Consider the following 26,900-nt stretch of genomic DNA (forward strand, 5'->3'; position numbering starts at 1 on the left):
GCGCAATTACCTAAATGAGACGTTTCCAGGACGCTGGATAGGACGAAGAGGTGCAATTGAGTGGCCCCCTCGGTCACCCGACTTAAATCCTTTAGATTTCTTTCTCTGGGGGCACATTAAAAGCAAAGTTTACAGCACTCCACCTGATACCTTGGAAGATCTGCGAGGACGAATCATTAATGTATGTCGCGAAGTAACACCGCAAGTGCTCCAGAATGTTCGACAACGGTTTGAAGACAACCTGTATCATTGTATGCAAGTTGGCGGACAACATTTTCAGCATTTACTTGACTAATACCGTAAGTTTTAAAGTAAAATTAAATCGATTTTCGCATTTCTCGTCAAAAATATTGTTCGTATTTTCAAAGCTGCATATTTTCTAAAATAATGGATCGATTTTCAAAAAGTAAGAATCGATGTATAGAGAATTAAAAGCCCTTTCTAATGACCCCCCACTTGACCCCCATTCCCATTTGAAAAAATTTAGGGGATAGCACCCCCACTTAGGGGGTTGAAGATTTTGGTATGCATTTTGAGCCAAACTTGTCCCCCTCAGAAAAAAAATTGACCTGTTTTTGGATTTTGCCGAAAAGTTCTTTACTACCCTGTAATGCCTTGCGGTACGTTTTCGATGGGCTACCCTGTATAGAATATTTTAATGTATTCTTTCATCAGAGCATTGTCACGGTATGTTATTGCATTTTTGAATTGCTCGTTGAATTTAATGTTTACTATGATAAATATTGCTTATACACTTATACAGGCTGTTACAAATTCGCTTCTCACTACAGGGATCTCGAAAACGGTAAGAGATACAAACTAGCTTAAATGGGGGCAAAGTTGCGTATTCAGGAGTCCAACATTATGCCTCTAACAAATCAAGGCTAACATGATTAGTTTTCGAAATATTTGAAAAAAAAAACGAAATTTTGGAAATCCGTTTTTGTTTCATTTCAGCCTTGTTTGAGGCGATATTAAAAAAAGAAGAACACTTTCTCATGGCCACTTTTTGTCCTCTATCGAATGGCATAGTCAATTTTTATATGTAACGTTTCGTGTCTTCAGGACCATCATCAACTTAATTTTTTTAAATACGACCCTAGAAATTTTATTACATTTTTTGCAAGCCTTCATGACCCCCAATACTGTACTGCCCTAGCCCGAACAAAATTCAGACCTTTTGTCTCGAAAAATTCATTTTCAGTGTATTCGTTCCAAATTTATTTAAATTTTTTATTTAGATTGGTCACTAACCGAGTTTTTACTGCGTTTTTAATACGTAGTGAACAATAAAAAGTAAACAGATCTCTTTGCCTAGACATATAAATGAATGAGATACTTTTTACATTTTAAACATATTATTTACTTGTTAATAAAAATAAATGTATAAACATAATAATTGTTTTCTATTGTTAGGTTATTACAATTTAGTATTTTTTTATTTTGGTAACGTTTTCATTATATTTTATAATTGAATATGAATTTTTAATATTACCTATGTTCAATTAATTATTCGGTTTGTAGTACGTATACCTAGTGACTTATTGCTTTTCAAAGAGTAGTATGGTACCAACCTATATAAAATGTCAGAACGGCATCCGTCTACAGCACTTTGTTAATAGAATTGGGATACGCTGCACTCTGATTTTGAAACTAATTGTAAAATTCAAGACCACTGGGGAAATCAGCTGTTTCGCTTCAACATTCGTACGCTTTGTGGTCCGCCGGCACGTTACAGGTGTGATGTAAAGTAGGGGAGTTAGGTGTGCTTACCTTTTAAAAGGGCGAATAATATATTTTCCGATTTTCTATCTTCCCTGACCTCCCAAATACGTGGTTAAAATGAATGGCATTATGATTGAATCACTCTGTATAAGATTTATTTGAATAGTACTTCAAATTTTTTCCTTCTTGCTGCTTTTTTTAAGACCTTTAGGCTAATAGCATTTGAAAACTGAACTGGCTACGCCATTAAATCAATTTTGGTTTTAATAAGATTACTTCAAGTATTATAAAATTTTAATTTACTCTTCATTCATTCATTCATTCATTCATTCATTCATTCATTCATTCATTCATTCATTCATTCATTCATTCATTCATTCATTCATTCATTCATTCATTCCGTTTTTCTGAAGTCATTCACTAATTCGTTCCTTTATTCACTGTTTAATTAATTCGTTCATTTGCTTACGGTGTATTCATTTATTTATTTTTTATAAAAAGCAAAATCATTTTAAAATTTATTTGAAATGTGTCCTCGATTTTGTAACTTTCTTTTACTTCTGCAAATTTTTGACATATTAAGTATATTCTAGTAAAAGCATGATTTTGTCATCTGCGGAGCAATTTTTGAATATGAATTAAAATAAGCGCCCAGCAATCTATAAGCCTTCTCTTTTGTCCGAGATTTATATAACGTTATTTAGCGGGTGCTTTAGATAGTATTCAAGACAGCTGCAACCCTCTCTCGAAGATTTTATCTGGCAGATTAAAAAGTCACTGAAATGTTTTCTGGGTGGGTAAATACATTTTATCCCTTAGATTGATTATTATAAGAACAATACCTCTGAAAAATTAGGCGGTGGCATTTTAAATAAAACGAATTTAAAATGTTTGTGAGGTCGATGCCTGTTTAAATAATAAAAAGTTCTGTATCTGTTTTCTCCGATAATACACTGTTCTTAAATATAAATTACTTATATCAAATATGTCTCAATTCTAAGGATATGTCAGAAAACATAGGACATAAGTATCCCTAAGATATCTAGAGTTCCCTTAAACAAATGGGATATTTGATGGAACACTGAGTTAATTTCATTATAGGATTAGTCTCTCCATAATACAATAGGATGATTCTGAAAGACATATTTCATTCAGGTCCTATGGAAAGCGCCCCAGAAAGGCAGTGGTTGCATCAAATTTCGAGCTACGGTAGTCGAGTCCGTCGACCTGTGGTTCAGCGAAGACGGGGAGCTGACGAAAACTCTTTGCGAGGAGTCACCGGACACCGATGATACTCAACCAAAAATACTCAGACACTGCTGCACTTGCGATGAAGCCAAATACGAGGTACGTATTTTAATGTATATATTATACAAATTGCAGTAAATAATTCGCAAATTATGTATAGGAAGGTACTAATGATATTAATTTCTTTGGTGAAACGATAAGAACATTGTAATTTACAGAGTAGCTACAAAGCTACTCATTTCATTTTCACATTTGCAGCAAGAGGGTGAGGGTTGCTTTCGGTGTACAGCAAAATAAAACTCTCTCTCAACGGTAAAAATTAAAGTATTTTTATTGAAAAGAAAGTTAGTGAAAAAGAATAAGTGTTTTCGGAGCGATCGTTCGCTGGAGAGTCGTGTGTGGAGTCGCTCGCAAGTATAAGTATCTGGTCCTGGGCGCCAATCTGCCGTGGTCCTCTTCGCCATTGCCTGCGACATCTCCACCAATTGTTGCTCGATGCGATTCAGTCTGTCATTTTTCAGACAGGTACGATTTTCAACGTAGTTTTATTGTTTGAAGCTCATGTTGCTTACTGCGTTACACGTAATAAAAACCACTCCAGTTACACAAAATCGCGTACTTTCACTAAATGACGGTTGAAATATCACGTCGGTTGAAACAATCATGTCGGTTGAAAAATATCGCCGGTTGAAAGACCACGTCGGGGTTACCACTTGAGGGTTGCTTTTGGTGTGCAGTAAAATAAAATACTCTCAATGGTAAAAATAAAAGTATTTTTATTGAAAACAAACTTAGTGAAAAAGAATAAGTGTTGTCGGGGCGAACGTTCGCTGGAGAGCCTTCTGGGTATGAAGTCGCTCGCAGGTTATAAGTATATGGTCATTGGCGCCAATCTGCCGTGGTCCTCTTCCGGGAACCATATCCCGCGTTGCACATTTTCTTGTCGCTTGTAACGGTTAGGCCGTCCGACGTCAGACTGGTGCTTTTGACGTAATACTTAAAGTTGCTTACTTGCAGATATGTGTAACCACAAGGGTTTTCAATCTTATTAATTGACTACGTCGGAAAGTTAACAAGCATTAGGAATGAACGGGAAAATATTAAAACGATTAAAAGCTTTAATAATAATCATTTTATTTTTAAATATTCTAATTACAAAACAAAAAATATTTTATTATTATAAAAAAACAGTCGAAAAATGTTATAATTGATATCAATTTTCAATCCCCAAGTAATTTTTCTGTTATTTTTTGTTAATATAATTTTTATTAACTCAAGTAAATTAGTATAAAATTATTTGTTGTAAAGTCATTTAAATTTGTTTTCTATGACTGAAAATACCCAAGGTAGTTTTATGAAGCTAGCAATTGCAGAATATTTTTTTTCAACAGTACCATCTTCCTCTCCTATAAAAGAGCATTATTTATTAAAAAGCAACAAATTAAATTGTCTACAATATACCACCGTAAACACCAACGGATAGGAATTAATTACGCAACATCCGCACGATAACAAAGGCAACAGTATACCAACATGATGTGAACGTGAAAAGCATTCTAAACTAGTGGCTCACGTATGTGACCCACTTGGCACACCGTTGCGGCTCTCTGAGATAGCGTTACTAATAAGTCATTTGTAATACCGGTAATATCGTGTACATTTGTAATTCGGTTAGTATGTTACAATAAGCATATATTTTTTAAATTTTATTATATCTTTATATCAGCCCTGAATCTCTCATTGTTACATTAAATATCAAAAAAAAATACTTCCATACAATTAATATAAAACCTATAAATCTTTACCGTCCTGAATGTTAATATAAAGTTTTTGAATCAACAGTAATACTACTATTATGTCTTTTGTCCATAATTAAGATATTATTAAAACACATTTTATAATGGGATAGATACTTCGAGCATATACTCCTAGAGGCAGCCATCAGTACTGAGAAAGTGCGACTGGTGTGCGAGAAAGATAGCATGTCCGTTTATTCTCCTTTCTCTCTCGCACACGAGTCGCGCTTTCTCAACACTGAAGGCTGCCTCTAGGAGTATATGCTCGAAGGATAGATATAAGTAGAAAGTTTAGCAGCGGAAAATGTACCTAATCCGTCGTTCCACGGCAATTTTGACTATGTGCGAGATCAGTAAATAAACCTAAATATTGTGCAAACTTTCAAAACTAATACATGATTATGTATATATGTATTATTGTAATAAAAAAGGGGGGAAACAGTAAATATACAGGGATCCCATTAAAAAAACAAAAGTTTGGTCTGGATCATCGAAATCAAATGCTTTTATATAGGGTATTTTCTAAACAAGTAGCACAAATGGTGTAGTCTTTCCGATGCAGCAACTCGGCATTGAAATATTTGGAAAACTTGTTCCCATATTTATTTAGCCATACCCATATACAGGTCTGGTCGCTCAGTTAAAGAATGAGCGCGCGGGCAAACGCGGCACAAACACAGCCGCATTGGGCCACTGGCCATAAATTTAGTTGTCAACAAATGGCCTAGCAGTGCAGTGCAGTAATGCGGAATTTGGTGTGATTAAGGTAATTTTTATTTATTATAGGCACCTTCTATTATTCATTCAAATTACAATAATTGCGAAAGGGATTAAATTCACGGTATGAGATTTATCTGATTGGGCAGAAATAAATTTATAAAACCAACCCAATTAATTATTCTTTTATTGCAAACGTTATTTATTCAAGAAATAATTAATATTTTTAAATATCTAATATAATTTCATTTTCTTTTCAGTGTAGCAACATACCCAATTAAATAAAAAAAAATTACCCAAAGATTTTAGACAACAATTTTGAATTGCCAGTATGGCATTCCAAAGATACAGCTTTTTATGGACTTATCCCTTTGCTTTTAGGTTTATAATAAATTCATATTTGTCACAGGTAACCTTCGAGGGGCTTTGGTCGAGAAATACTCACCCTAAAGATTTCCCTTCAAATGGATGACTAACAAGATTTAGCGATATCATCGGCGCATCCCATACAGTGAACTACACCTTCTGGAACTATGGGGATATAGCCAGCGAAGGTCTGAGGCAACTTGCAGAGCACGGCAACACCAGAATGTTGGAAAGCGAATTAAAAGCAAAAGTAGGTAAATAAAAATAATTAGTTTTAAATTTTTCTTAATTATATCGTTATTCTTAGTGGTTTTAGGTTTCACGACCTGTGCTGATATTTAAAGTATGATGGTTTTTTGGGTTGCTATGGCGTGGTCTATGCATTTAGTCGCCGCCAGTTACGCCACACTTACATTGCACTTCCTTTGCCTTCTTCTTTTCCTTTTTCTTCTTCCTGTGGTTAGGTTCTATTCAAGCCCCATGACACCGCGGCCTTATCAGGCCTATTGTGCCGTCCACTGTTCAAACCTATTCAGCAAGTAGCTTTGCCCTTTTAACAAAGTCCAAAAGCTGCCTTGCTCTCCTTCCTTCCTTGCCTTCCTAGAAAGTCGTCTTTTTTCTCATTTTCGTCAATACATTTGTGTCTTAGTACCCAACACAATCTAACTGTATTATTGGTAGCCAGTTCAGTCATCATTTGTAAATATTCCCACACAAGTTTTGAATTTACCTTGAGTGTGTCAAAGAATATGTATATAAGTTTATAACCTCTACGTCCATTCTCTGCTAAACACGCGCCATTATCGTGAAAATTTCTGCTTGAAATACAGTAGGAAATCTCCCCAGACTGCGGCTTGCACTCCATATGTGTCTGAGCCACATCAGGCTCCATCTTTCCAGGGTACCAAATTTCCCATTCACTCTGATCCTCTATTCGAGTCTCGAATGGCTTATGGAAGTGAGACCTTCCCACCATCTTGTCGGATACCATCCCCAGCATTGGTTCCGACATAGATGTTCCCATAATCTTGGAATAGAGACTACCTTTAAAGTCATTATTATTCCTAAGTCGGTATGCTACTAACAACGCTTCTCTTTCACACCATTAATGAAGCGGTGGCAGACTTAGCATGACTTTTAGCGCAGCTGTCGTGGTCGTTGACAACGCCTCCGTTATATCCAAACAGGCCAATCTCTGGATTTTATTCAGTTTTTCCCTCGCTGTGGTATGTTGTGTTTTTTGCCACCATACCACAGCGCCATAAAATATTCTAGATTTTACCATACTATAGGTACATACATACATCTAGCATGACATCCTCGGCATTAGTCCCCAGTTTCTACCAATAAGGCGACACACAATGTCTTCTTCGTCTTACTTATCACGTTTTCCAAGTGTGCAGTCCAAGTAAGCTTATCAATTCTAAATATTTAACCTATCTGGAAATCCTTAGCCCTAGACAATTAGATTATGATATTTACAGGTATTGCTGGTCAGAGTACCTTCTGTTAAACGTGCATTATTAAAAAAATGTTTCAGTAGTGATTTTGTTTGACTTTTGACACTAAAGTGGCTGCATCATAATTAATAATAATACATATTTTTTATAAATTTCCCAAAGAGGAGCCGAAGTCAATCCAATGCCTACGAAAATCCTAATTTCTATAATTTTTAATAATAATGTGTATTCATTTTTTGTATTTACCTGGGATCTCAACTACTCTATTAGGCATTAACTGAGATTTTAAGGAAATAAAGTAATTTTTAGACGGCAATTTCAGCTTTAGAAAAACTGTTGAAAAAGTCATAACAGAGGTTGTGGCACCGCACAGTTACCGCAAATCTAACAAACGGCAATTCCGTCGCCGGGTAGGTATCGCACCTTACTCTATAGAATATTATTTATTTGTTCGTAAGGGGCTTTATACAGGGTGTCCCGTTCATGTTTTCCCTCATGGGAAAATAATAGGGATAATTCATGTAAAGTTTTTTTCTTAGACGCCCTCTTTTCGAGATACAGTGTTGAAGTTGTTACTTTCCAAATAGTTTTCCTTAATTATCTTTAAATCGTCTAAAGATAAAAACGTCAAAATTTGTATACGAGTAAACATCAACTGTGCGTTAAGAATAATGTGCAAACGATTTCTTTCTGAAAAGCAGTGTCGCCCATACAGGTATTTGGAGGGGTACAATCGAAAAAAAAATGTTAAAAGTCTGAATTTATTATATTTCTAAACGGTTCTGTAAACTCTAAAGCATACTACAAAAAAAGTATACTTGTCGAAATTCGGTAACATGTACCATTTTCGAGAAAAATGAAGTTACATAGAAGGAAATGGGGGACAATTTCAGTATCTACTGTAGTATTTCGAGTTTGCACATTTATTTAATTGTGCAGCTGTTTTGTTCTGTATATCTCCGAGTCTGTTTCCTAATATTTTTCTGTTTTTATCACTTCTTTCTAAGCATTCATGTCCATCAACAATTCAGTCCATTCAACAATTGTTTATTTTAGTAATGGTAGTGTAGTAGTTTACAAAATCTAAAATTAGTTAATAATAGATAATTAATTACCATAATCTGTTTAATTTGATTTACTTTTTTAAATGTTAGTTTACAACAAAATGAAACTTAAAATACATTTTATTTCTTTTAGTTATTAAAAAATTTTACTATTTAACTGTTTCATGTGATACGTAAGAAATTAAAATTATAGTCTTAAATGCAAATACTGTTGGTAGCTAAATGTCTTCAGCTCATTCAAAATTTAATATTTTGTTAATGTACTTGTGCTGCTTTATGTGAGAAAAAAAAATGCAACTTCATTTTTCTCGAAAATGGTACATGCTACAGAATTTCAACAAGTATACCTTTTTTTTTGTAGTATCGTTTAGAGTTTACAGAACCATTTAGGAATGTACTAAATTTTGACTTTTAACTTATTTTTTCTTCGATTGTACCCCTTGAATTACCTGTATCGGCGATACTGCTTTTCAGAAAGAACCTGTTTGCACATTATTCTTAACGCACAGTTGATGTTTACTCGTGTACTACAAATTTTGACATTTTTATCTATAGCCGATATAAAGATAATTAAGGAAAACCATTTGGAAGGTAACAACTTCAACACACTGTATCTCGAAAACAGGGCGTCTAAGAAAAAAAACAACTTTACATGAACTACCCCTATGATTTTCCCATGAGGAAGTTGCACAAAGTTTTTTGAAACATGAACGGGACACCCTGTATTTAATAAACACTTTGGTGTGGTTTTTATTCTAATTATTAGTCCGGAGATTTTTAGCTTTTAAATATCACTAGAAATACAAATTTTTCTATGCTCATAAAAAAAAAGTGGGCTTAATTTTTGGCGGCACAATATGCTAAAAAAAATCGAAAAATGTCATATTTTTGTTCCTATTTAATTATGTATCTTTTGAAGAGTTGATTTAGTTGAAAATGGAAGAGGAAAAAAATTTTTGTAATAACTTTTTTTACAAAATATGACTAGTTACAAATCGAATAAATCATGATTATTATTATAAAAATCGAAGAAATCGCCAAAAATGGGGTTAAAAAACGTTACTTTTTAGGGAATTTTTTTGTTGGTCTTTAAGTTGGGTATAGGACCTTCATACTTGGCTGAAGAAAACTTCATTATGTAGAATCATCACACCAAATTTCATCAAAATCGGTTCTATAGATTTTGCATAATAATTTTGCAATCCAGATTTTGAAAAAAAAATTGAAAATTTACCCAAACCAAAACAGATACCACCTAGTCTATGTATTATAAAGTTTATCAGTCGTTTAATTTTCTAGTTAGATTTTTAAATAATTAAAAATTCAGCTTCTCATTAAAATTAAAATATTTGTCTTTAAAACAAAAATATTTTCAATTGTTATTGAACGCATAGTTTGACAACGTACTTAAATACGTAAATACTTAATAATAATACTTAAAATATTTTACATAAAATAGTAAATTTTTTCTCAAATTGATTCTCCATAATGCCCAATTTATTTTATGATGTCTTCGAAATGTCTTCGATGTCTATGAAATAATTTATGGGATCGAAATTGAGTGCTTATAAGATAGAAACATATGGTGATCATCTTGAAAAAAAAAAACATCAGTTTACACGCAACATGTTCAAACAAAAAAGTATCCCTATTTAATGGCTGGAAATTTATTCCGATCCGAGTACGAAGGATGAAGGTTTAATCAAAAGCAAAGTTTGTTATTAACTTCCAAGTAAATTTTTCTCGTTATCTCGAGTACATCCAATTAAAGTTATACTTATGATTTCAGGTTCCAATACTCAGCTATTTTCTTATATTATCTCTGATGTAAACATGTCTCAGTTAATTAAAATATTGTAGAGTGACTAAAATGTTACTTCTATATCTTGGATAAATTTAAGTTATCTAAGGTTTCCTTATTCTGTCACTATTATTTCGCTTAAAAACCAATTATTTATTTAACATACGAAGTCTGTTCAGAAACTAACGGAACATTTTGAATTACGCGCTAATGGAGATATTTTAGTGATATGCGATTGGCAGCATTGCGTTATGCATAACCTCCTCTGTAACCACATGTTCTTGGATTGTTGATATCTCAATAGTAACACGCGTTTAACGAGAGACGATTTTTGAAATGTGCAATTTTCTAGAACAATGATGCATAAAATTGGGGGAAAATTCACGGAAACGTTTCAACTTCTGAAACAAGCGAATGGTGTTTACAATTTAAAACAGGTAGGCCTTCGACATCAACTAATGACTCCCACGTTCAGAAAGTCAAAGAAATTGGAAAAGAGGTTAGCATCTCAATCCGGTCATGCCATGAAATTTAACTGAAAAATTGAACATGCCTCGAGTTACAGCATGATTTGTTCCTCGTTTGATGACCGAATAACAGAAAGGAAATCTTGTCGGCAACTCCTTGAACAGTCCAATGACGATGAAACATTTATTTAAAGATAATAACGGGAGACGATTGCATGCATTTTGAATTCTTGCATCAAAGTGAAACAGTGAACCGCGTTGTGGCGAGACAATTCATACTTGTTGCACCATCACAATTCACCCGCACACTCAACTTTGTTAATTCGTCAGTTTTATTCCAAAAATCAGATTACTGTCCTCCCTCACCCTCCTTACTCGCTAGACCTGGCTCCTTGCGATTTTTTCTTATTTCCGAAATTAAAATAAGTGCTGAAAGGACGCCGTTTTCAGACTCTTGATGACATCAAAGCAAATTCATCACAGACTTTAAATAAATAAAGCTATGCAGGACGGCTTCTCGAAATGGAAACACCTCTGGGAAAAGTGTGTGAATAGTGGAGGGAAGTATTTTGAAGGAGGCAAAGACCAATAATATATAAAACTAATAAAAATATAAATAAAGTTTTGTAAATTTCTAAACAGACCTCCTATATGTATTTTTAAATGTAGATTATGTTAAAATATATAGGGTCCAAATGATTTCAGTGTAAAGCCTTCAGTAGAAGATAGCATATGATAAAATAGTGGGTGTCATATAGGTACACTTTTTTCTTCTAGTAAACATTTTAGAAAATGTAGTGGTTTAGTTACACGGAGTGTTGAAAATTTAAATGTTTGAATTTTTTACCTTATGTAGGTAAGTGTTTTGATTTTCAGAAGGTATTTTTTGTCGAAACTAGAATTTCATCGCTCTACCAGAGGCGGGCGTGCCTGTCAGATATGAGATCCATAACATTTTGAAAAGAAAGAGCATGCACATACTAGATAACTTTTTATGTATTTTTTATATTTTATTTCTCCACAAAAAATGTTGGTATTTTTTCGTTTGATATATAACTTAAGAGGAAAACTGAATTTTATTAATAAAGACACGAAAATAAAATAATTGGGACAAAATCCTTGATTTGGCGTTGAACCATGAACAAAATAAACAATATAAATTATTTTATGTTGCGAAAAAAGTATTAAAAATATTTGAGACAAATCATAATACATATTTCTAGAAAACATAAGCATCTCCCAACGGCACATATTAGGAGATGCTATCTAATATATTAAAATATAACTCATGAATCAGTAAATTTCTAAATATCGAAGTTTCCATATTACCATGTCAACTGTGGACATTGAAAAATCATTTTGATTACATAAATCAATATTAAGTGCAAATTAAAATCAGAAAAGTTAATACTGGTAGGCTTTTTTATTATTATCTAAAAAGATATGTACCTAAGTGGAAATACCAAATAGCTGTTATTTAGTAGCACATACAGGGTAATTCACAACTGATCCAAAAAAAATTAGCAATAGATGCGGCATGAGAAATGGAGTCAAAATCGTAAAAAAAAAATTTGTAAAATCCTAATGTTTCCGAGAAGAAAATTATTGAAGTTGTAGTACTTTCAAGCATTACATCGCTGGACAACTGTAGTCTCTAGCGTCATTCGCAATACGCGTGGAGAGCCACGTGGCCTCGGCGACTCCGAATACTGAAATCCGAGTTTACAATCGTCGCTGTCATTGCGATAGTGTTTATAATAGTTTTTTAGTAGTTAGTGTCAAAAATGGCTGGAGAGTATAGCAACTCGGAGTTAATATCGTTTTAATTTATGGTGAAGCAAGACAACATTTGTGTTAGTTCGTAGAAACTGAGTAAGACGAGCCCAAATGTGTTTACACGTCGGTGGACAAAATTTTAAACAGTTGTTGTAACGTCAGTTATGTCAAATTATTTTATTAATTAAAACCACAAATTAATTAATTTATTAATTAATAATAACAATAGCGGCAAAAACAATTGAATTTGCTGATATAAAATAGGTGCTATAAAAATTCTTTCAAGTTTTTGTCCGTTTTTATCGCACTTTGCCACCGTTGCATTGTGCGAGGTCAAGTTTTACAGTGGAGCAGTTTCCAGTGGCGTGCAGAAGTGTATTTTTAAATCATTTTCGAACTGCTCTTTTTGATTACATTACTAAAAAAATTAAATACAATTTTATAAAAAAAAATCAAAAGGGCAGTTCAAAATTAATATAAAAATACACTTCTGCACGGCACTCGAAACTGGTCCACTGTAAAACCTGACCTTGCGCAAAGCAAAGCATGCATTTTTATCACACCTATTTTATATCAGCAAATTCAACTGCTTTGCCGCTATTGTCATTATTATTAATAACAATTATTAAAAGACAACACTTATGTTCGTCAAAATATGTTGTTTTCATAGTATACATTTTAAGTATTGGAATAGTTAAGAAAATAAGCGATATGCCATGTAACAAGTTTTATCACAATTTGTATTTTTTTGTCTCTTCTTATTGTTTTTGTTAATGCTGTCTTATGTAACATAAATGTTTCATAAATAAACATATACGAGTACTATGACGAAAATCGCATTTTCGATGGTATCCTGCTTATAATTAATTGATATTAATGTCTTTCTACAAAGCTTATCCATTAAATTTAATGAAGTTAAAATTATTTAAATAAAGTTCCAAAATATTTGCTTTTCTCTATTATTTTATATGCATAGCTTGGCGCCTGAATATTCTGAATTCACTATTCCCTTCTCAACAAATTGAGCTAACCCGTTCTTATTTGAACTGGAGATATTTTTAAAAGAGGATTCAGATGCTCTCAGAATAATTTAGGGCGTTTAAATTTAATGTTTTATAATTCATAGTTTATAAATTTATCGAAATTTGTACATGACAACATCTATCGGATCAGCTAGTATTAGTATATAAATATTATAAAAATAATAACAATTACTATCTCTTTACAGTACCCAATTTACTCAACTGCATTGAATTAATGTTCAAAACCTGGCATAAAAACAACAAAGTGATGTAAAAAGGCAGTTAAAAAATCTCATCTTTTTTTTCAGAAATAATTATGATGAATGGATTATTTAATTATTTGGTCGACTACATAAATAAAACTTAATAATAACTATTTCAGATCACTATTTTCTTTCAGTTTACTGCTCATAATTAAATTATATACATATACAGGGTGATTCAAAAAACCGCTGACAGACTTCTAGGGTAGATAATACATAAAAAATTAAGACGAAAAGTTTTAATAAACATAGGGTCGCAAATGCCTCCTTAACGAGATACAGGGCGTCAACGTTTCTGTAAAATTAAACATTGTCTGCAATAATTCCAAAATGCCTGAACATATCTATTTCAAATTTGCTATGCGTAGTTAGCACCTTAAGACCAATGTTTGATGTACTGCTCAAAATTTTATGAGCAGCAGTGGCGTAGAGACGGGGTCAACGTGACCCTTTCTTAAAAATATTTTCTACGCCACTGCTAATTTTGTCAAACGGGCACTATTTTCGTGTAAAGTGTTCAATTGTCTATCGAATTGGTCTCTTGCAAAATTTGGATTAAAGCAACCATTTTTAAGAGAAACACCTTTGTAGAAAATTTGTAAATCCAATTTTATTTTCATTCATTTTAGTTTCGCATAGTAGGCTTGTGCTATTCAAAATAAAATTAAACATCGCCTGTCACTAATGTCAATGTGTACAAGTGAGTTAAGTATACTAGATTATAAGCTTCTTTTTGTCATTTTTACGCTTTAATTTTACAGAAACTTTAACGCCCTGTATCTCGTTAAGGAGGCATTTGCGACCCTATGTTTATTACTACTTTTCGTTTTAATTTTTCAGGTATTACTTACCCTAGAAGTCTGTCAGCGGTTTTTTGAATCACCCTGTATAGGATATCTCTGAACTTTAATAAGTACAAAACTTAAACAGGAGATACCTGCTCAAAGTTGATGACTAATATACAGAATGTACAGAATATTTATAAAAATAAATTTTATGTAATAACTTTGAACCAGCTAATGAGATCGGAATGGAGGTCTCTAACAGAATCTACAATCAATAAATACTGACAATTGTGTTGTTATCTTCAATTCGAAGAATTAAGTTAGCTACTCATTCTTCAGTGGCACAAAACCTTCAAATTAACGTTTATTACAAGATTTTAAATAAAATATCACCATTAAACACAAAATCAAAAGAAAATAATGTTTATGCTTGATCACAGGAGCGAAATAGTGAAAAAAAGCCGATAAGAATGTTGCTGTTAAAATATGTTTTTTTTTGCCAGCAGAGTATGATTATTAATATGTCTTAAATATGACATAAAAAGGTTCTATCACCTAATTTTTTTCTCAATTTAATTGGTACAATGTATCAAGAGAACGAGAGCAATCCACTACAGTTTGATTTTTATAACCTGTATCGCTAAAGAAAACGGTATAGATATGGAACAAATATATCTTTTTTGTCCTTCAAGATGCTTTGGTCGGATCTACGTTCATAAGAATTTTTTCTTAAATTGACATTTCCTAATTCTTGTAGATTTTAAAAAGACAATATGCAGGATAGGCCATTTTAGTCGATTCAAGCAAATATTTCCTACAGATTATGTTCTAGCGGAAAAAGTTGTAGGATTTAACGGGGGAAACTTTTACTGACCTTAAATTTGACCTTAAGTCACTGATCAAAGTCAATTTGAAATTTTCTAATTTTCTAATTCCATATTTTTGACCCCGGAATTGAAAAAAACGGAAAATTTTACGTTCAGATGTGGTGCCTTTTGTCGTGGGTTAAAATGACCTCGTAAGGTCATTCTGAGGTCAACATTACCTTTTACTCAATATTCAAGCCGTAACTCCAAAGTGGTAGTTTCTATCGAAAAATGGGTTTTTTAAAATTTGTATAATAGGAGTTAATTAGTATTGACCTTAAATTAAACTTTAAAGTCATTTGAATGTCAAACGGATTTGTATTAAAAGAAACCCTCTTTTTAATACCGAATTAAAATTGTACGTCCAAGGCGGTATAACGTATTTTTATGTAATCACTTAGAAGCGATCAATTTAAATGTAATTTTAGATTAATTTCAACAGTAACAAAGATAATGTTGTCCTCAGAATGACCTTATGAGGTTATTTTGATCCATGACAAAAGTCACTATCTGAACATAAAATTGTCTGCTCTTTTCAATTCAGGGGTCAAAAATATGGGTTACTATTTCAAAATATGAAATTGGCCTTTACCGACCTTGACTAGTGACCTTAAGGTCAAATTTAATGTCTGTAACAATTTTCCTTCACCAAACGCTACAACTTATACAGGCTGTTACAAATTCGCTTCTCACTACAGGGATCTCGAAAACGGTAAGAGATACAAACTAACTTAAATGGGGGCAAAGTTGCGTAATCGGGGGACCAACATTATGCCTCTAAAAAATCAAGACTAACATGATTAGTTTTCGAAATATTTGAAAAAAAAACGATATTTTGGAAATCCGTTTTTGTTTCATATTAGCCTTGTTTGATATGAAATGATATGGGTAGTGGAGGATATGGTGATATTGAAAAAAGAACACTTTCTTATGGCCACTTTTTACCCTCTATCGAATGGCATAATCAATTTTTATATGTAACGTTGCGTCTCTCCAGGACCATCATCAACTTCATTTTTTTAAATACGACCCTAGAAATTTTATTACAATTTTTGCAAGCCTTCATGACCCTAATACTGTACTGCATCAGCCCGAACCATATTCAGACGTTTTGTTTCGAAAAATTATCTTCATTGTATTCGTTCCAAATTTATTTAAATTTTTTATTTAGATTTCTTTGTCAAGACTTCTTTGACTATGATTTAAAGTTAATTGAAGCACTACAAGGTGTTCATTGGGGATGACTCTCCCCTAAAATTGTACCGAACTTTTTTTTTCATTGACCGAATTGAAATTAATACTATTAATTCACAGCAGAGTTTAATTTTAAAAATGTTTTTACTCTTGTTAAATTTTAAAAAACTTTATGGTTTTCAAGAAAAACCGTATTAACTGAAACAAGTTTTTAACAGTGTTTATTAGAAAATAATCGAAAAGTCAGTAGTAGGCAATTAATTTTTCTTTCAAACTTGTCAGTTAGTAATAAAATTATTTTATTTCAACAATTGTCTAATTATTGTTGAAAAAATATCCATTATTATTTTTATTATTTATTTGTGTTTTTTACTTAATACAATATTCGCTTATTTAAAAGCTACGTAGGTACTTGTTTTCTTTTTGTAGAATTAGGAGATAAGTGAAGTAAAATTTATTTGGCCAATTGTCAAATTTGAAAGCTAAAGCCTACTAATGACTTTTTGATTATTTTCTAATGAACGCTGTTAAAATCTTGTCAGTTAATACGGGCTTTCTTGAAAACCATAAACTTTTTTAAAATTGAACAAGAGTAAAAAAGATAAAATTAAATTCTGTTGTGAATTACTATTTTTCAATTCGGTCAAAGAAAAAAAAAATAGGTAGAAATTTAGGGGTAAATCATTTCCAATGAACACCTTGTAGTGCTTTAATTAACTTTAAATCATAGTCAAAGAAGATCACTAATAAACCAAAATCATGTACCAAATTTGGTTCTTCTACGGTAAAGTGTGCAGAGATATCAATTGTTTTCGAAAATTAAGACCCCACTTTGGGGCTAATAACTCCTCATCGATGCAACTTTGTATATAGGTAAGTTTGGTTATTCCCTATTCTTATGCGGGACACCATGTATATGTACGAGTATAGTAGATTGAAGAATTATGGAAAATTGATTCTAATAATCATGTATTTGTACGTAGACGTGTTTGCATTCGTTAGAGAAAAAGTTATATGAATTTTTTATACTTAAAGAAGGATATATCATATTTGACGACTTTCCTCTCAATAGTTCTATACGGAATGAAAATATATGAGTTATGAATTTATAGTCAATTTTAAAAGTAAGTGTACTAACTAGTACCCAATTGCTTACTCACGCACTTGAGCTGCCATTTCTATTTTCGTTTCGTCAAAAACTCTGATCGATACATCAAACGAATGCTAGCAAGATTCACATGGGGATCCTGGGGAATTCAATCCGCCTATATGTATAAAGTTATGTTCGCTAGAAGATTTATTATTGTGTAGTTACACACTGACGAACCTTGCTTTGCAAGTTCAATTGTGGCAATATATAGGTACACGGCTTTTTGTTCACATTCTCGTACATAAATATAAAAAGTTATTTTACTGGTCTTCGCCAGTGAATGCAATAAAACTCTATCATACAAGTAGTTAAATTTCAGAGAAATGTAATGGTTTTAAACCATGTAGTAACTATTTGCTGATTAAACAACCTTCTGGCTGGGAAAGGGAAAATATTTAAAAAATTCCCAAACACACATTCAGTTTAAAATGGTTTTGAGCTACGCAACATCTCCTGTGTAAACTCGGCCCCCCTTTTAATTCGTTTCTCCAACATATAAATTGATCCCGTGCAAATAAGACGGTGGGAATAAATAGAGCGTGCAGTGCGATAATAAATTTCAGATAGTATTACAAATCAAACACAAATTTACCTTCTGATTACACAACGCCCGTGTTTGCTCGGATTTAATGCATTGCCCTAGTACGTATATTGCTAGATAGTCATCGCACCGAACAAACGACTAATGTTGCAGAGTCCAAGACACCAGCAACAGTAAGCAATAACGAAACTCTGACAATTATAACCTAAACTGGAAAATAGTTTGAGTTATTTTAATTTTATAAAGTGATTGACTCTAAAATATCTTATTTTTATCACTAGTAAGATCTTAATGCAATTTTAGCGGCCCTTTAAAATTGGGTATAAATAGGACTTTAAAATAAACTACTTTCAAAGAAATCCCTCCCCTCACTTCTCCTCAGCACCTTAGTGACTCATCGCGGACAAGGTGCTGATTGGAAACTCGCGTTTTTACCTCTTTTCATCGCGATAGCCTCTATCTAACTCAGCCGTTGATGTTGCCTTTAGACCTGGTGAGAGCAGAGCACGCTGTCTGTTTATAACCTCATTGCATCCTCGGAAAGGCACTGGTTCTTTGATCTGAGCCTTTTTTAGCACTACTGTTTTTTTTTGGGCACTTTGAATATGGTTTAGCTACACTTGTGTCTTTTTATCACGGTCTTTCAGGTTTTGCCTTGCCTAAACACTTTTTATAGACTTTGTCGTTCATATATTTTCTTGTAGTACCTAGGTTTTTATTTCTTATGATCTTCGTTGCAGATACAGAAAGTCTTGGGTAGATTTAAGCTACTTACAGTTTAACAACATGACTTAGTATATTTGCAACAGGTATAGTAAGTCCTTAGTGAATATGATACTAAATTGATATCAGTGCCGGCTCGTCAGGTGACGCAAGTGACGCACCGCTTCACCTAAAATTTCCGTTTGATTGTGCAATTTAAAATTATTTTTAATTTTATATAAATTTTATAACTTAGGTATAATTCTATATTGAAAATGTATTGTGTTTGTTTGTTTAATATGCAGAAATAAACGGAATAGTTGCGCGGTGAACGCCTTCTAAAAAAAACATTGCCTCGTCCCGTACAACGTTTAGTATACGCAAGTGACGCAGATCGAAACAGTCTGAATTCCGCTTCTCTTCGAAACGTTGTTTACGGCGGTTGTCATGGCAACGAGGCGGCCAACATGGGAGAAAATTACAGCGTGGGGGAACTAGTGATGCAGAAATTGAAGCAGCATCGCCCATCCCATCGCCTGCCTTTAATAGTTTCAGTTTATATGATACGCGTCGCCCAGTGCACGATTATAACTGTTCTTAGTTAATATTTATTTTGTATAATAATTAATTGTAGAAATGTTTCCTATGTATGATCCAGTATGTATTTTATTGGAAAGGCCATTTTAGAGATGGAAAATTGAGGACAAAAAGGATTTTTTTTAATTGCGAGAGACCTGTGCCTTATTATTTCGATATGGAAAAAAAGGGGGAGTCAAAAGACAATGTGTACGTTCGGAAGTTTCGGAATTAATGGTATTCGGAGTATAAGTGGTTGTGTGGAAGTATTTATTTTAAAAAAACTTTTCTGTATTCCGTGTTTAATTATGGGGGTAAAGTCGGGCGTGTGGAATAAGGGGGGATTTAACAATTTTGGGAAAGTCACGCGAGGCTATCGTAACCACAAAGCTTCTTTGGAACATACATGTACGGTGTGCGTTAATGTTCACAGAAGTCCACAAGCCGAACTAATATTTCTATTTTTTATAAAATCTAAATGAAAATCCTTCTGACGAACGTCAGTTTTTCGGTAATATTGCAAATGCGATTAAAAATGTCCAGATTCATTTAAAGCCGTTTGATCTTGAAAATTTTTGCCAGCGGCGCTTTTTTTTTCTTTTTAGCGAATTAATGAATATGCTTCATCTATTCTCAATGTCACGAGCCGCCACTGATTAATATTCTTGACCTCGAGCAGTGCGCTCGCAAAATTTTCAAGAATGTTTTGAATTTGTTAAAATGTAAGTTTGTTTGAAAGGTATTATATATGTATTAACAATAAATAAGTTCAAAATGCTTGAATGTATACATACATACAAGTATAGTCAAATGCATGAAAGCGTATTAAGTACTGACCCTGGATAACGGACTACAGAGGACTAGAGTGGAACGTTCGGTCACACCCCGTGGTGCCTCCGCTGTGATTCTGCGAGGATATTCGCCTTAGTTGCATATTTGTTCTCTCTGAACTTTCCATTCCTGGAGTCGATTTGGTCTTTACTAGTATCTGAGTTCGATGTGGTGGTTGGTCTTTTTGTTGCCCTGTCTGTTTAGATATATATAATATTGTTTTAAAATTATTAGTTTAGTTAGTAGGAAAATAGTTGTAACTTGTAGCATTATTATTTTAGTCCTTTTTCGTTTGCTATAACTTTAATTGGCGCGGATAAACCACCCAAACGAATTAATTTGTCGCAACTGCGCAAAACGAAGATCGAAAAACGTAGAAGTCGACGAGAACGTGTCGTAGTACCAGGCCTGGTGGTGTGGTGTTTTATTGTTGTTATCATCGATTGAAAACCTATGGTTATTTTTGAAGAGAAATCGTTGTTGACCCCCAAATTGCAGAAGATTGGCAAGTTGTAACATTATTCTCGTTTGTTTGGGTGTTCGCCTAAGACTTTCACGGAAATACAGTCTTTATCAATTCGCGCAGATAATTCTTTTAATTTTGAATTATATATACACTGTCTCAGATCGAATTTTCCCGCATCTCACGCGTCATCCGCCACCAAGATTGGCCTTTGTCAACGTTGTCTGCTGTTTCTCTGGTCATTAGGAATGACTGAACCACTTCATGGATAGTTCCGTCGGAAGTTTTCGAAACCTAATCGAAAATTTCGATTTTCGTTCCGCGTCTACGGTTTCATATGAATGATAAGCATGGCAAGTATTTTTATCGTCGCGTAAATACCCTGCAAGGTACTTCGTAGCTGAGAGTTCTAAAATTGAGTGAAATTCGAAATTTCAGTAGGGACTTGGAATACGACAGTATTGACTAATTGATTCTTTGGAGTTTTGGAAAAAAGTTTTGAGTCTTATGTCTTACATTATGAAAATAATTGGAAGTATTAAGTATAATTTTTCCAGGATTTATATTTTTCAATTTTTTACAATATCTCGGACTTCTAAAAAAAACCAACAGAAAATAAAAGACACTCATCATAAACATCTCCCGATAGAAATTTAGAAATGCTCGATTAAACTATTACTGTTGTGATTCTTGCGTCGTGTATACACTTATCACATCTATTACGCAGGACTACAAAAAAAAATCGACAAAAGGTCTCCTCGGCCAAACCTATCGTATTATATGTTTTGAGGGTCGCTGAAACCGAATCTGCAACTCATTTGGTCCCATCACCTCAGAGTTTTTTTCCTAACCTCAAAAAATAGCTGAAAAATTGTAGAATTCAACAAAATCAACCCTACAACCTGTTGAAACCTTATAACTACACATTCTTATGGTCCCGAACGAGCTCGACAAGCCGTAAAATGATAACTCGCAACCGTAAAAACACATAACCTCAACACTGGATGAGCCCAAAACCCAAAAACCCAAAATAAGCAGGGAATAAACTTACACAGAGGGCACAAACTTTCATTTTTGAATAGTAAACTCTTTTAACCTAAAACCCCGAAACCCCTGATAACCTGATAACACGACAAGGCATCAATCTGAAACCTCAAAACCCCGATACTGAATAACCCTAAAATCCCAAAACTTCAAAAGCAGGGCCGGCATTAATAAGGGTGAGGGTGGCGATCACTTCGAGCGTCACACATGACCAGCGAGGCACACACTTCGAACAAAGAAGGAACTGGCCGAAACTCATAAACTTAAGCTCCCAAATCCACATACCCTAGGGGCACCCTACGCAGTAGGGTCTCTAAACCCAAAATCCCAAACCCACATACCCTGAGCACAACGTACCTTGGGCGCAGCAAGATCTACGCTTCCATCACACAGGCCTTTGGCGGGACTTATGAAACCAAGCTTCCACACCCTCATACCCTAGGTGAAACAATAGATTGTTAGAGTTTGCAAGGTTAGGTTATTAATGCCGGCCCTGGTTTTGAAGTTTTGGGGTTTTAGGGTTATTCATCTTTGGGGTTTTGAGGTTTCAGATTGAGGCCTTGTCGTGTTTTCAGGTTATGGGGTTTCGGGGTTTTACGTTAAAAGGCTTTACTATTCAAAAATGAAGGTTTGTGGTTATGTATTTTTACCTGTGAGTTATCATTTTACGGCTTGTCGAGCTCGTTCGTGATCATAAGGATGTGGAGTAATAAGGTTTCAACAGGTTGTAGGGTTGATTTTGTTGAATTCTACAATTTTTCAGCTATATTTTGTGGTTAGAAAAAACTCTGACGTGATGGGACCAAATGAGTTGCAGATTTGGTTTCAGCGACCCAAAAAAACATATAATACGATAGGTTTGGCCGAGGAGACCTTTCGTCGATTTTTTTTGTGGTCCTATGTTATTATTCTTGCAACATCTTTATTAAAACGATATTGAAATTGGATGTAGTTTAGATATTACTGACATAGAATAAAATGAACGAGACGATTTTGAGTTATAATTAACATAACAGCGTAAAGTTTTTTTTTGCGTTATTGTTTTAATTTTTAAACAATAAACAAAAGCATAAATTTAACTTACACAAAAAAGTTATACCTATTGAATTTTAGAAAATGCTACATTTTAGAAAATATTAAAAAAATTATAATAATGTTATTAGGCCATGATTTAGTAAAAGTTGAACCTAAGAATAATATTCTGCAATAAAATTTTTCAAATATACAAAGTGTCCCAGAATATGTGGGCAATCTCTCAGATTTATACAGGGGACGTTAAAATAATATGACAAGTCCCTATAAAAATTTTCCCTAGAGGGGTCCCCCTACAGAGATACAGGTCCTTAAAGGACGCCTCTGAAAATCAATTTCTTTAATAACTTTTAAAATACTTTGCGTAATTTAATTACTTTTTAATACGATGGACAACAGATAAGACTCATTAAAAATTGACCCATGAACACAATTTGGATTATTTGGTTTGTCAGAGACGAACTAGCTGTAGCATATCAATGTCAAATTTTTTTACACACTTTATTATAAAGGCACAAAAATAATATTTTTAGATGGCTTGAACCTTAAACTAAAAAGAAGGCACTCTTAGTTGTTATCAACAAAATGAACTGTTTTCGATAAAAAACTGTTTTTGTAGGAACTTTTCATGTTATTTTTACGTCCTCTGTATAAATCCGGGAGATTGCCCACATATTCTGCGACATCCCGTATAATGCAGATCACACGTTCATTGGATATATAGAATTTATGGGCGAATTAACTTACTATTAACTTATTTATTAACTTATTATTAATTATTATGAACTACATATAGAGGCATATTCAATTGGCAGAATTCGCATGTATGGATTTACGAAAATCACCATACAGTAAAGGAACAGGTACTTCAACTACATTAGACTTTCTGCAGCTGCTACTTTCAGAAATTTATATGATGGTACGCCGGTTCATTATACCAGTATTGCCAAAATTTATCCCAATCAGAAGTTCCTTCAACGTTAGATAGATCGAGAAAGTTAATTTCCGTGGCCCTCAAGCTGCCCAGATTTAAATCCTATGGACTTTTACTTTTCGGGACGCATAAAGCAACTGGTTTATATAGGCGGTGTTCCTAGTACTAGACAAGAACTCTGGGAGAGGATTCAAAATGCAGGTCAACAAATTTTGCAACAATCATCACTTGTCTATGAAATTTTATTGAACGTTTAAGAAAATGTGTTGAAATAAATGGGGAATATGGAAAATAGCTATTATAATCTTCGCATTATTGTTTAGTTCTTTAGTTATGTAAAATTATAATTTTTTATTCATAATCACTAATTTGCTGTTAAAAAGTTTTGATCGACAATTTTCAAATGCACTATTGTTTTATGTTTACTGCAATTGATAAAATCTTAAAAAAAATATTTTTCCGTTTTCTGCAAAGGTTCTTCGATTATACCGATATCCTGCAATTAAATTTTTTAAATCGTGGCCTAATAATATGTAGTCTACATGTGAAGGTAACCTTAAATATTGTTTCAAAATGTTGTACATATATTGTTGTGTTGGATATTGGTGATGATGAACTTTTCTCACAGAAATATATCATAGTTAGATTTTTCCAATCTGTGTGTTTGTGAGTTCTCGTTCTATATCGCCTCCTCTTTGGTATATTTACTTATATTTATAGGTTAACATGAAGGAAGACGTTTGATGTATAACGTAAAATGAAATTTTCGTAATTTTCTGGACTACGTGTATATTGTCAGGTACATATTTGGAAAATGGTGTATCAATTTGAAACAACAGTAGTTTTTTTTTATTTAAAATCATCCCCTTTCGAATCGTATGCGAATTTTATTTCAACATCAACGAATTAGCAAATTTTATACAAGATTTGCCACAGGTCTGAAACAAAACGTTAAAGAAATATTTTGTAAGCAACTGTGGTATATTTTTGTAATTTATGTTTGTTATTTTGACATTATACACATCTATGGTATAATGATATGGTTATTTCACGAATAGCATAAATAAAATACTGGTCTATAAGAAATATTCTTTCATTATAAACGTTTTTGGCAGAGTGACCATATCCGGACCATCATCAAAGCTCGAGGTATCAGTTACCCCAATATTACAGGCAAGACCTTCGCAGTCTTCAGAGTGGACAACCGACATCATTTAATGTCTATTGTGTCGATGATTGACCCATCACCAGACTGGATTGTGGGAGTCTCGAGTCTGGAACTATGCCTTAGGAACTGCTCTTGGATCGAATCAAAAGTATTGAATTTATACCCATGGGATGTGGGAACAGATGATGGAATAAGTTATTTGGTAAGTATAAACGCATATAACATCAATAATTAAGAAAATAATTAGTCACTTTTATATAGGACAATAAATAAATTATTTATGGTCTCACAATCAAATAGAAGTAAACAGTGTTTATTTTAGAACAAAAATAAGTAAATAGTGAAATAAAACGAAACTTATAACCTCATCGATAATATTTTCCTGGGAGCATACCCAGATGGTTTTTAAATTAAAAATTGTGAAAATCCGAATTTAGAGGAAACAAGAGAAATGAAATTTAACTAACCGAACTGTATAAGCCCTTAGGAAGGCTTAAACTTCAAACTTAACGCTCGGGTAAATAGTTTTACTCCGCAATATTGAGTTGAATATATTTTTATTGCTAAAGTTTTCTCAGACGTACCCAATTTAGGAACTTTGTTAAGTGTATTTTATACACTGTTGTTTGATACAGCAGCAAATGGAGCATTACAATCTGCATTGTTATATTAATTTAAATCAATTATTTTCTACAATTCCTTACAATTAGTTATAAACATTTAGGTAGCAAATAATTGCATATAAAATTAATATAATTATTATGGTACGTTTGCAGGCAGTTGTCAATGATTGAACAATTTTCGAGTTAGTTGCCACGTTGTCGGTTTAGACTTGAGGTTTTGAAAGACTATTATCTATTTCAAAAGAAACTCTGAAATTGGAGATTAAGCCTTCTGGCCGGTATTTGCATTTATTCTGTGTACAGACCCGTGTCGTTCCGGTGTTTGGTTTGAAGTCACTGATCTGTGACGTTGCAGTCGTTGATTCTTAAGTATAAGTCGTTTCCAAATTCCAAATAGTCTGAGGCTACCTCTGGTGAAATTATCTTGATTTTTGTGCATTTCTGTTGCTCTTCTGCATAGCGTTGACTTCTTCTCTCTCTTTCTCTGTCTCTTTATACATCTCTAATATTTCTTAGGTCCTGACACGAATATTCGAAAATGTACGCGAATAAATTAAATAAAAGTAAAAATTCAAATTTAAAATGTTTTATTCGCACTAAACGCAAAGGCGTTATCAGTCGACTTTTTGTTAAATTTTTAATCTCGCACCGAAAGAGAGAACATTGTGAACGGGCGACCCGGATTTCTATCCAATTGTGTAATAGTAGTGGCCGATCTATAAGTTTTACCCATAACGGGCATATTAAGTGGTTAATTACTATTAAGATGTAAAATTAATGTAGTGGGTGTAGCGTGAATCTACATCTATTACGCTTAGTACGGATTTTTGGGGCACATTTGAGATATAAAAACGCCTCTGCAATAAGGATTCTGTGCAGCAGGCGTTTTTTTTACTTGGAGTTTTAACGGGAGTTTGGGCATCTATTGCTACCGTTTTTCATCGTGGACAATACCACGAATCTAGAAGGTACTACGAACGTCACGCGAATCAATCGAGTACCGATCGGACGTCCCACCTCCAGGAAGCCCTGCAACTGCAACGTAAAAATTTCAACCGTAAATTCAACCCTCTTTGAGTGGCAGTTGCCACCCTTACATTTTTAAAAGGGAAGTAGGGGCTTGTGATACCTCATTTGGAAGGTCGTTTCATTCTCCACTCACAAATGGCTTTAATGACAAAAATCGTTACAACAAAAACATAAAAACTGACAGCGTTTTGTTTTTGAAGGCTGAATTCTGAAATGGTTAATGTTTGAAGACCATGTCATTGGTCCCGTTTCCATTG

General features: G+C 33.4%; 1 protein-coding gene across 1 annotated transcript in view; it reads left to right on the top strand.

The window, feature by feature from the left end:
- Positions 1 to 26,900, top strand: part of LOC108908407 (spondin-1-like) — an 87,111-nt gene that overhangs the window by 31,032 nt on the left and 29,179 nt on the right. Inside the window, 3 exon segments of the mRNA XM_023457104.1 lie at positions 2,881 to 3,072; positions 5,896 to 6,102; positions 24,939 to 25,193. Of these exon segments, the coding sequence (XP_023312872.1) occupies positions 2,881 to 3,072; positions 5,896 to 6,102; positions 24,939 to 25,193 (654 nt within the window).

This window comes from Anoplophora glabripennis, unplaced genomic scaffold (assembly GCF_000390285.2).
Source record: "Anoplophora glabripennis isolate ALB-LARVAE unplaced genomic scaffold, Agla_2.0 scaffold387, whole genome shotgun sequence".
Classification (NCBI taxonomy): Eukaryota; Metazoa; Arthropoda; class Insecta; order Coleoptera; family Cerambycidae; genus Anoplophora; species Anoplophora glabripennis.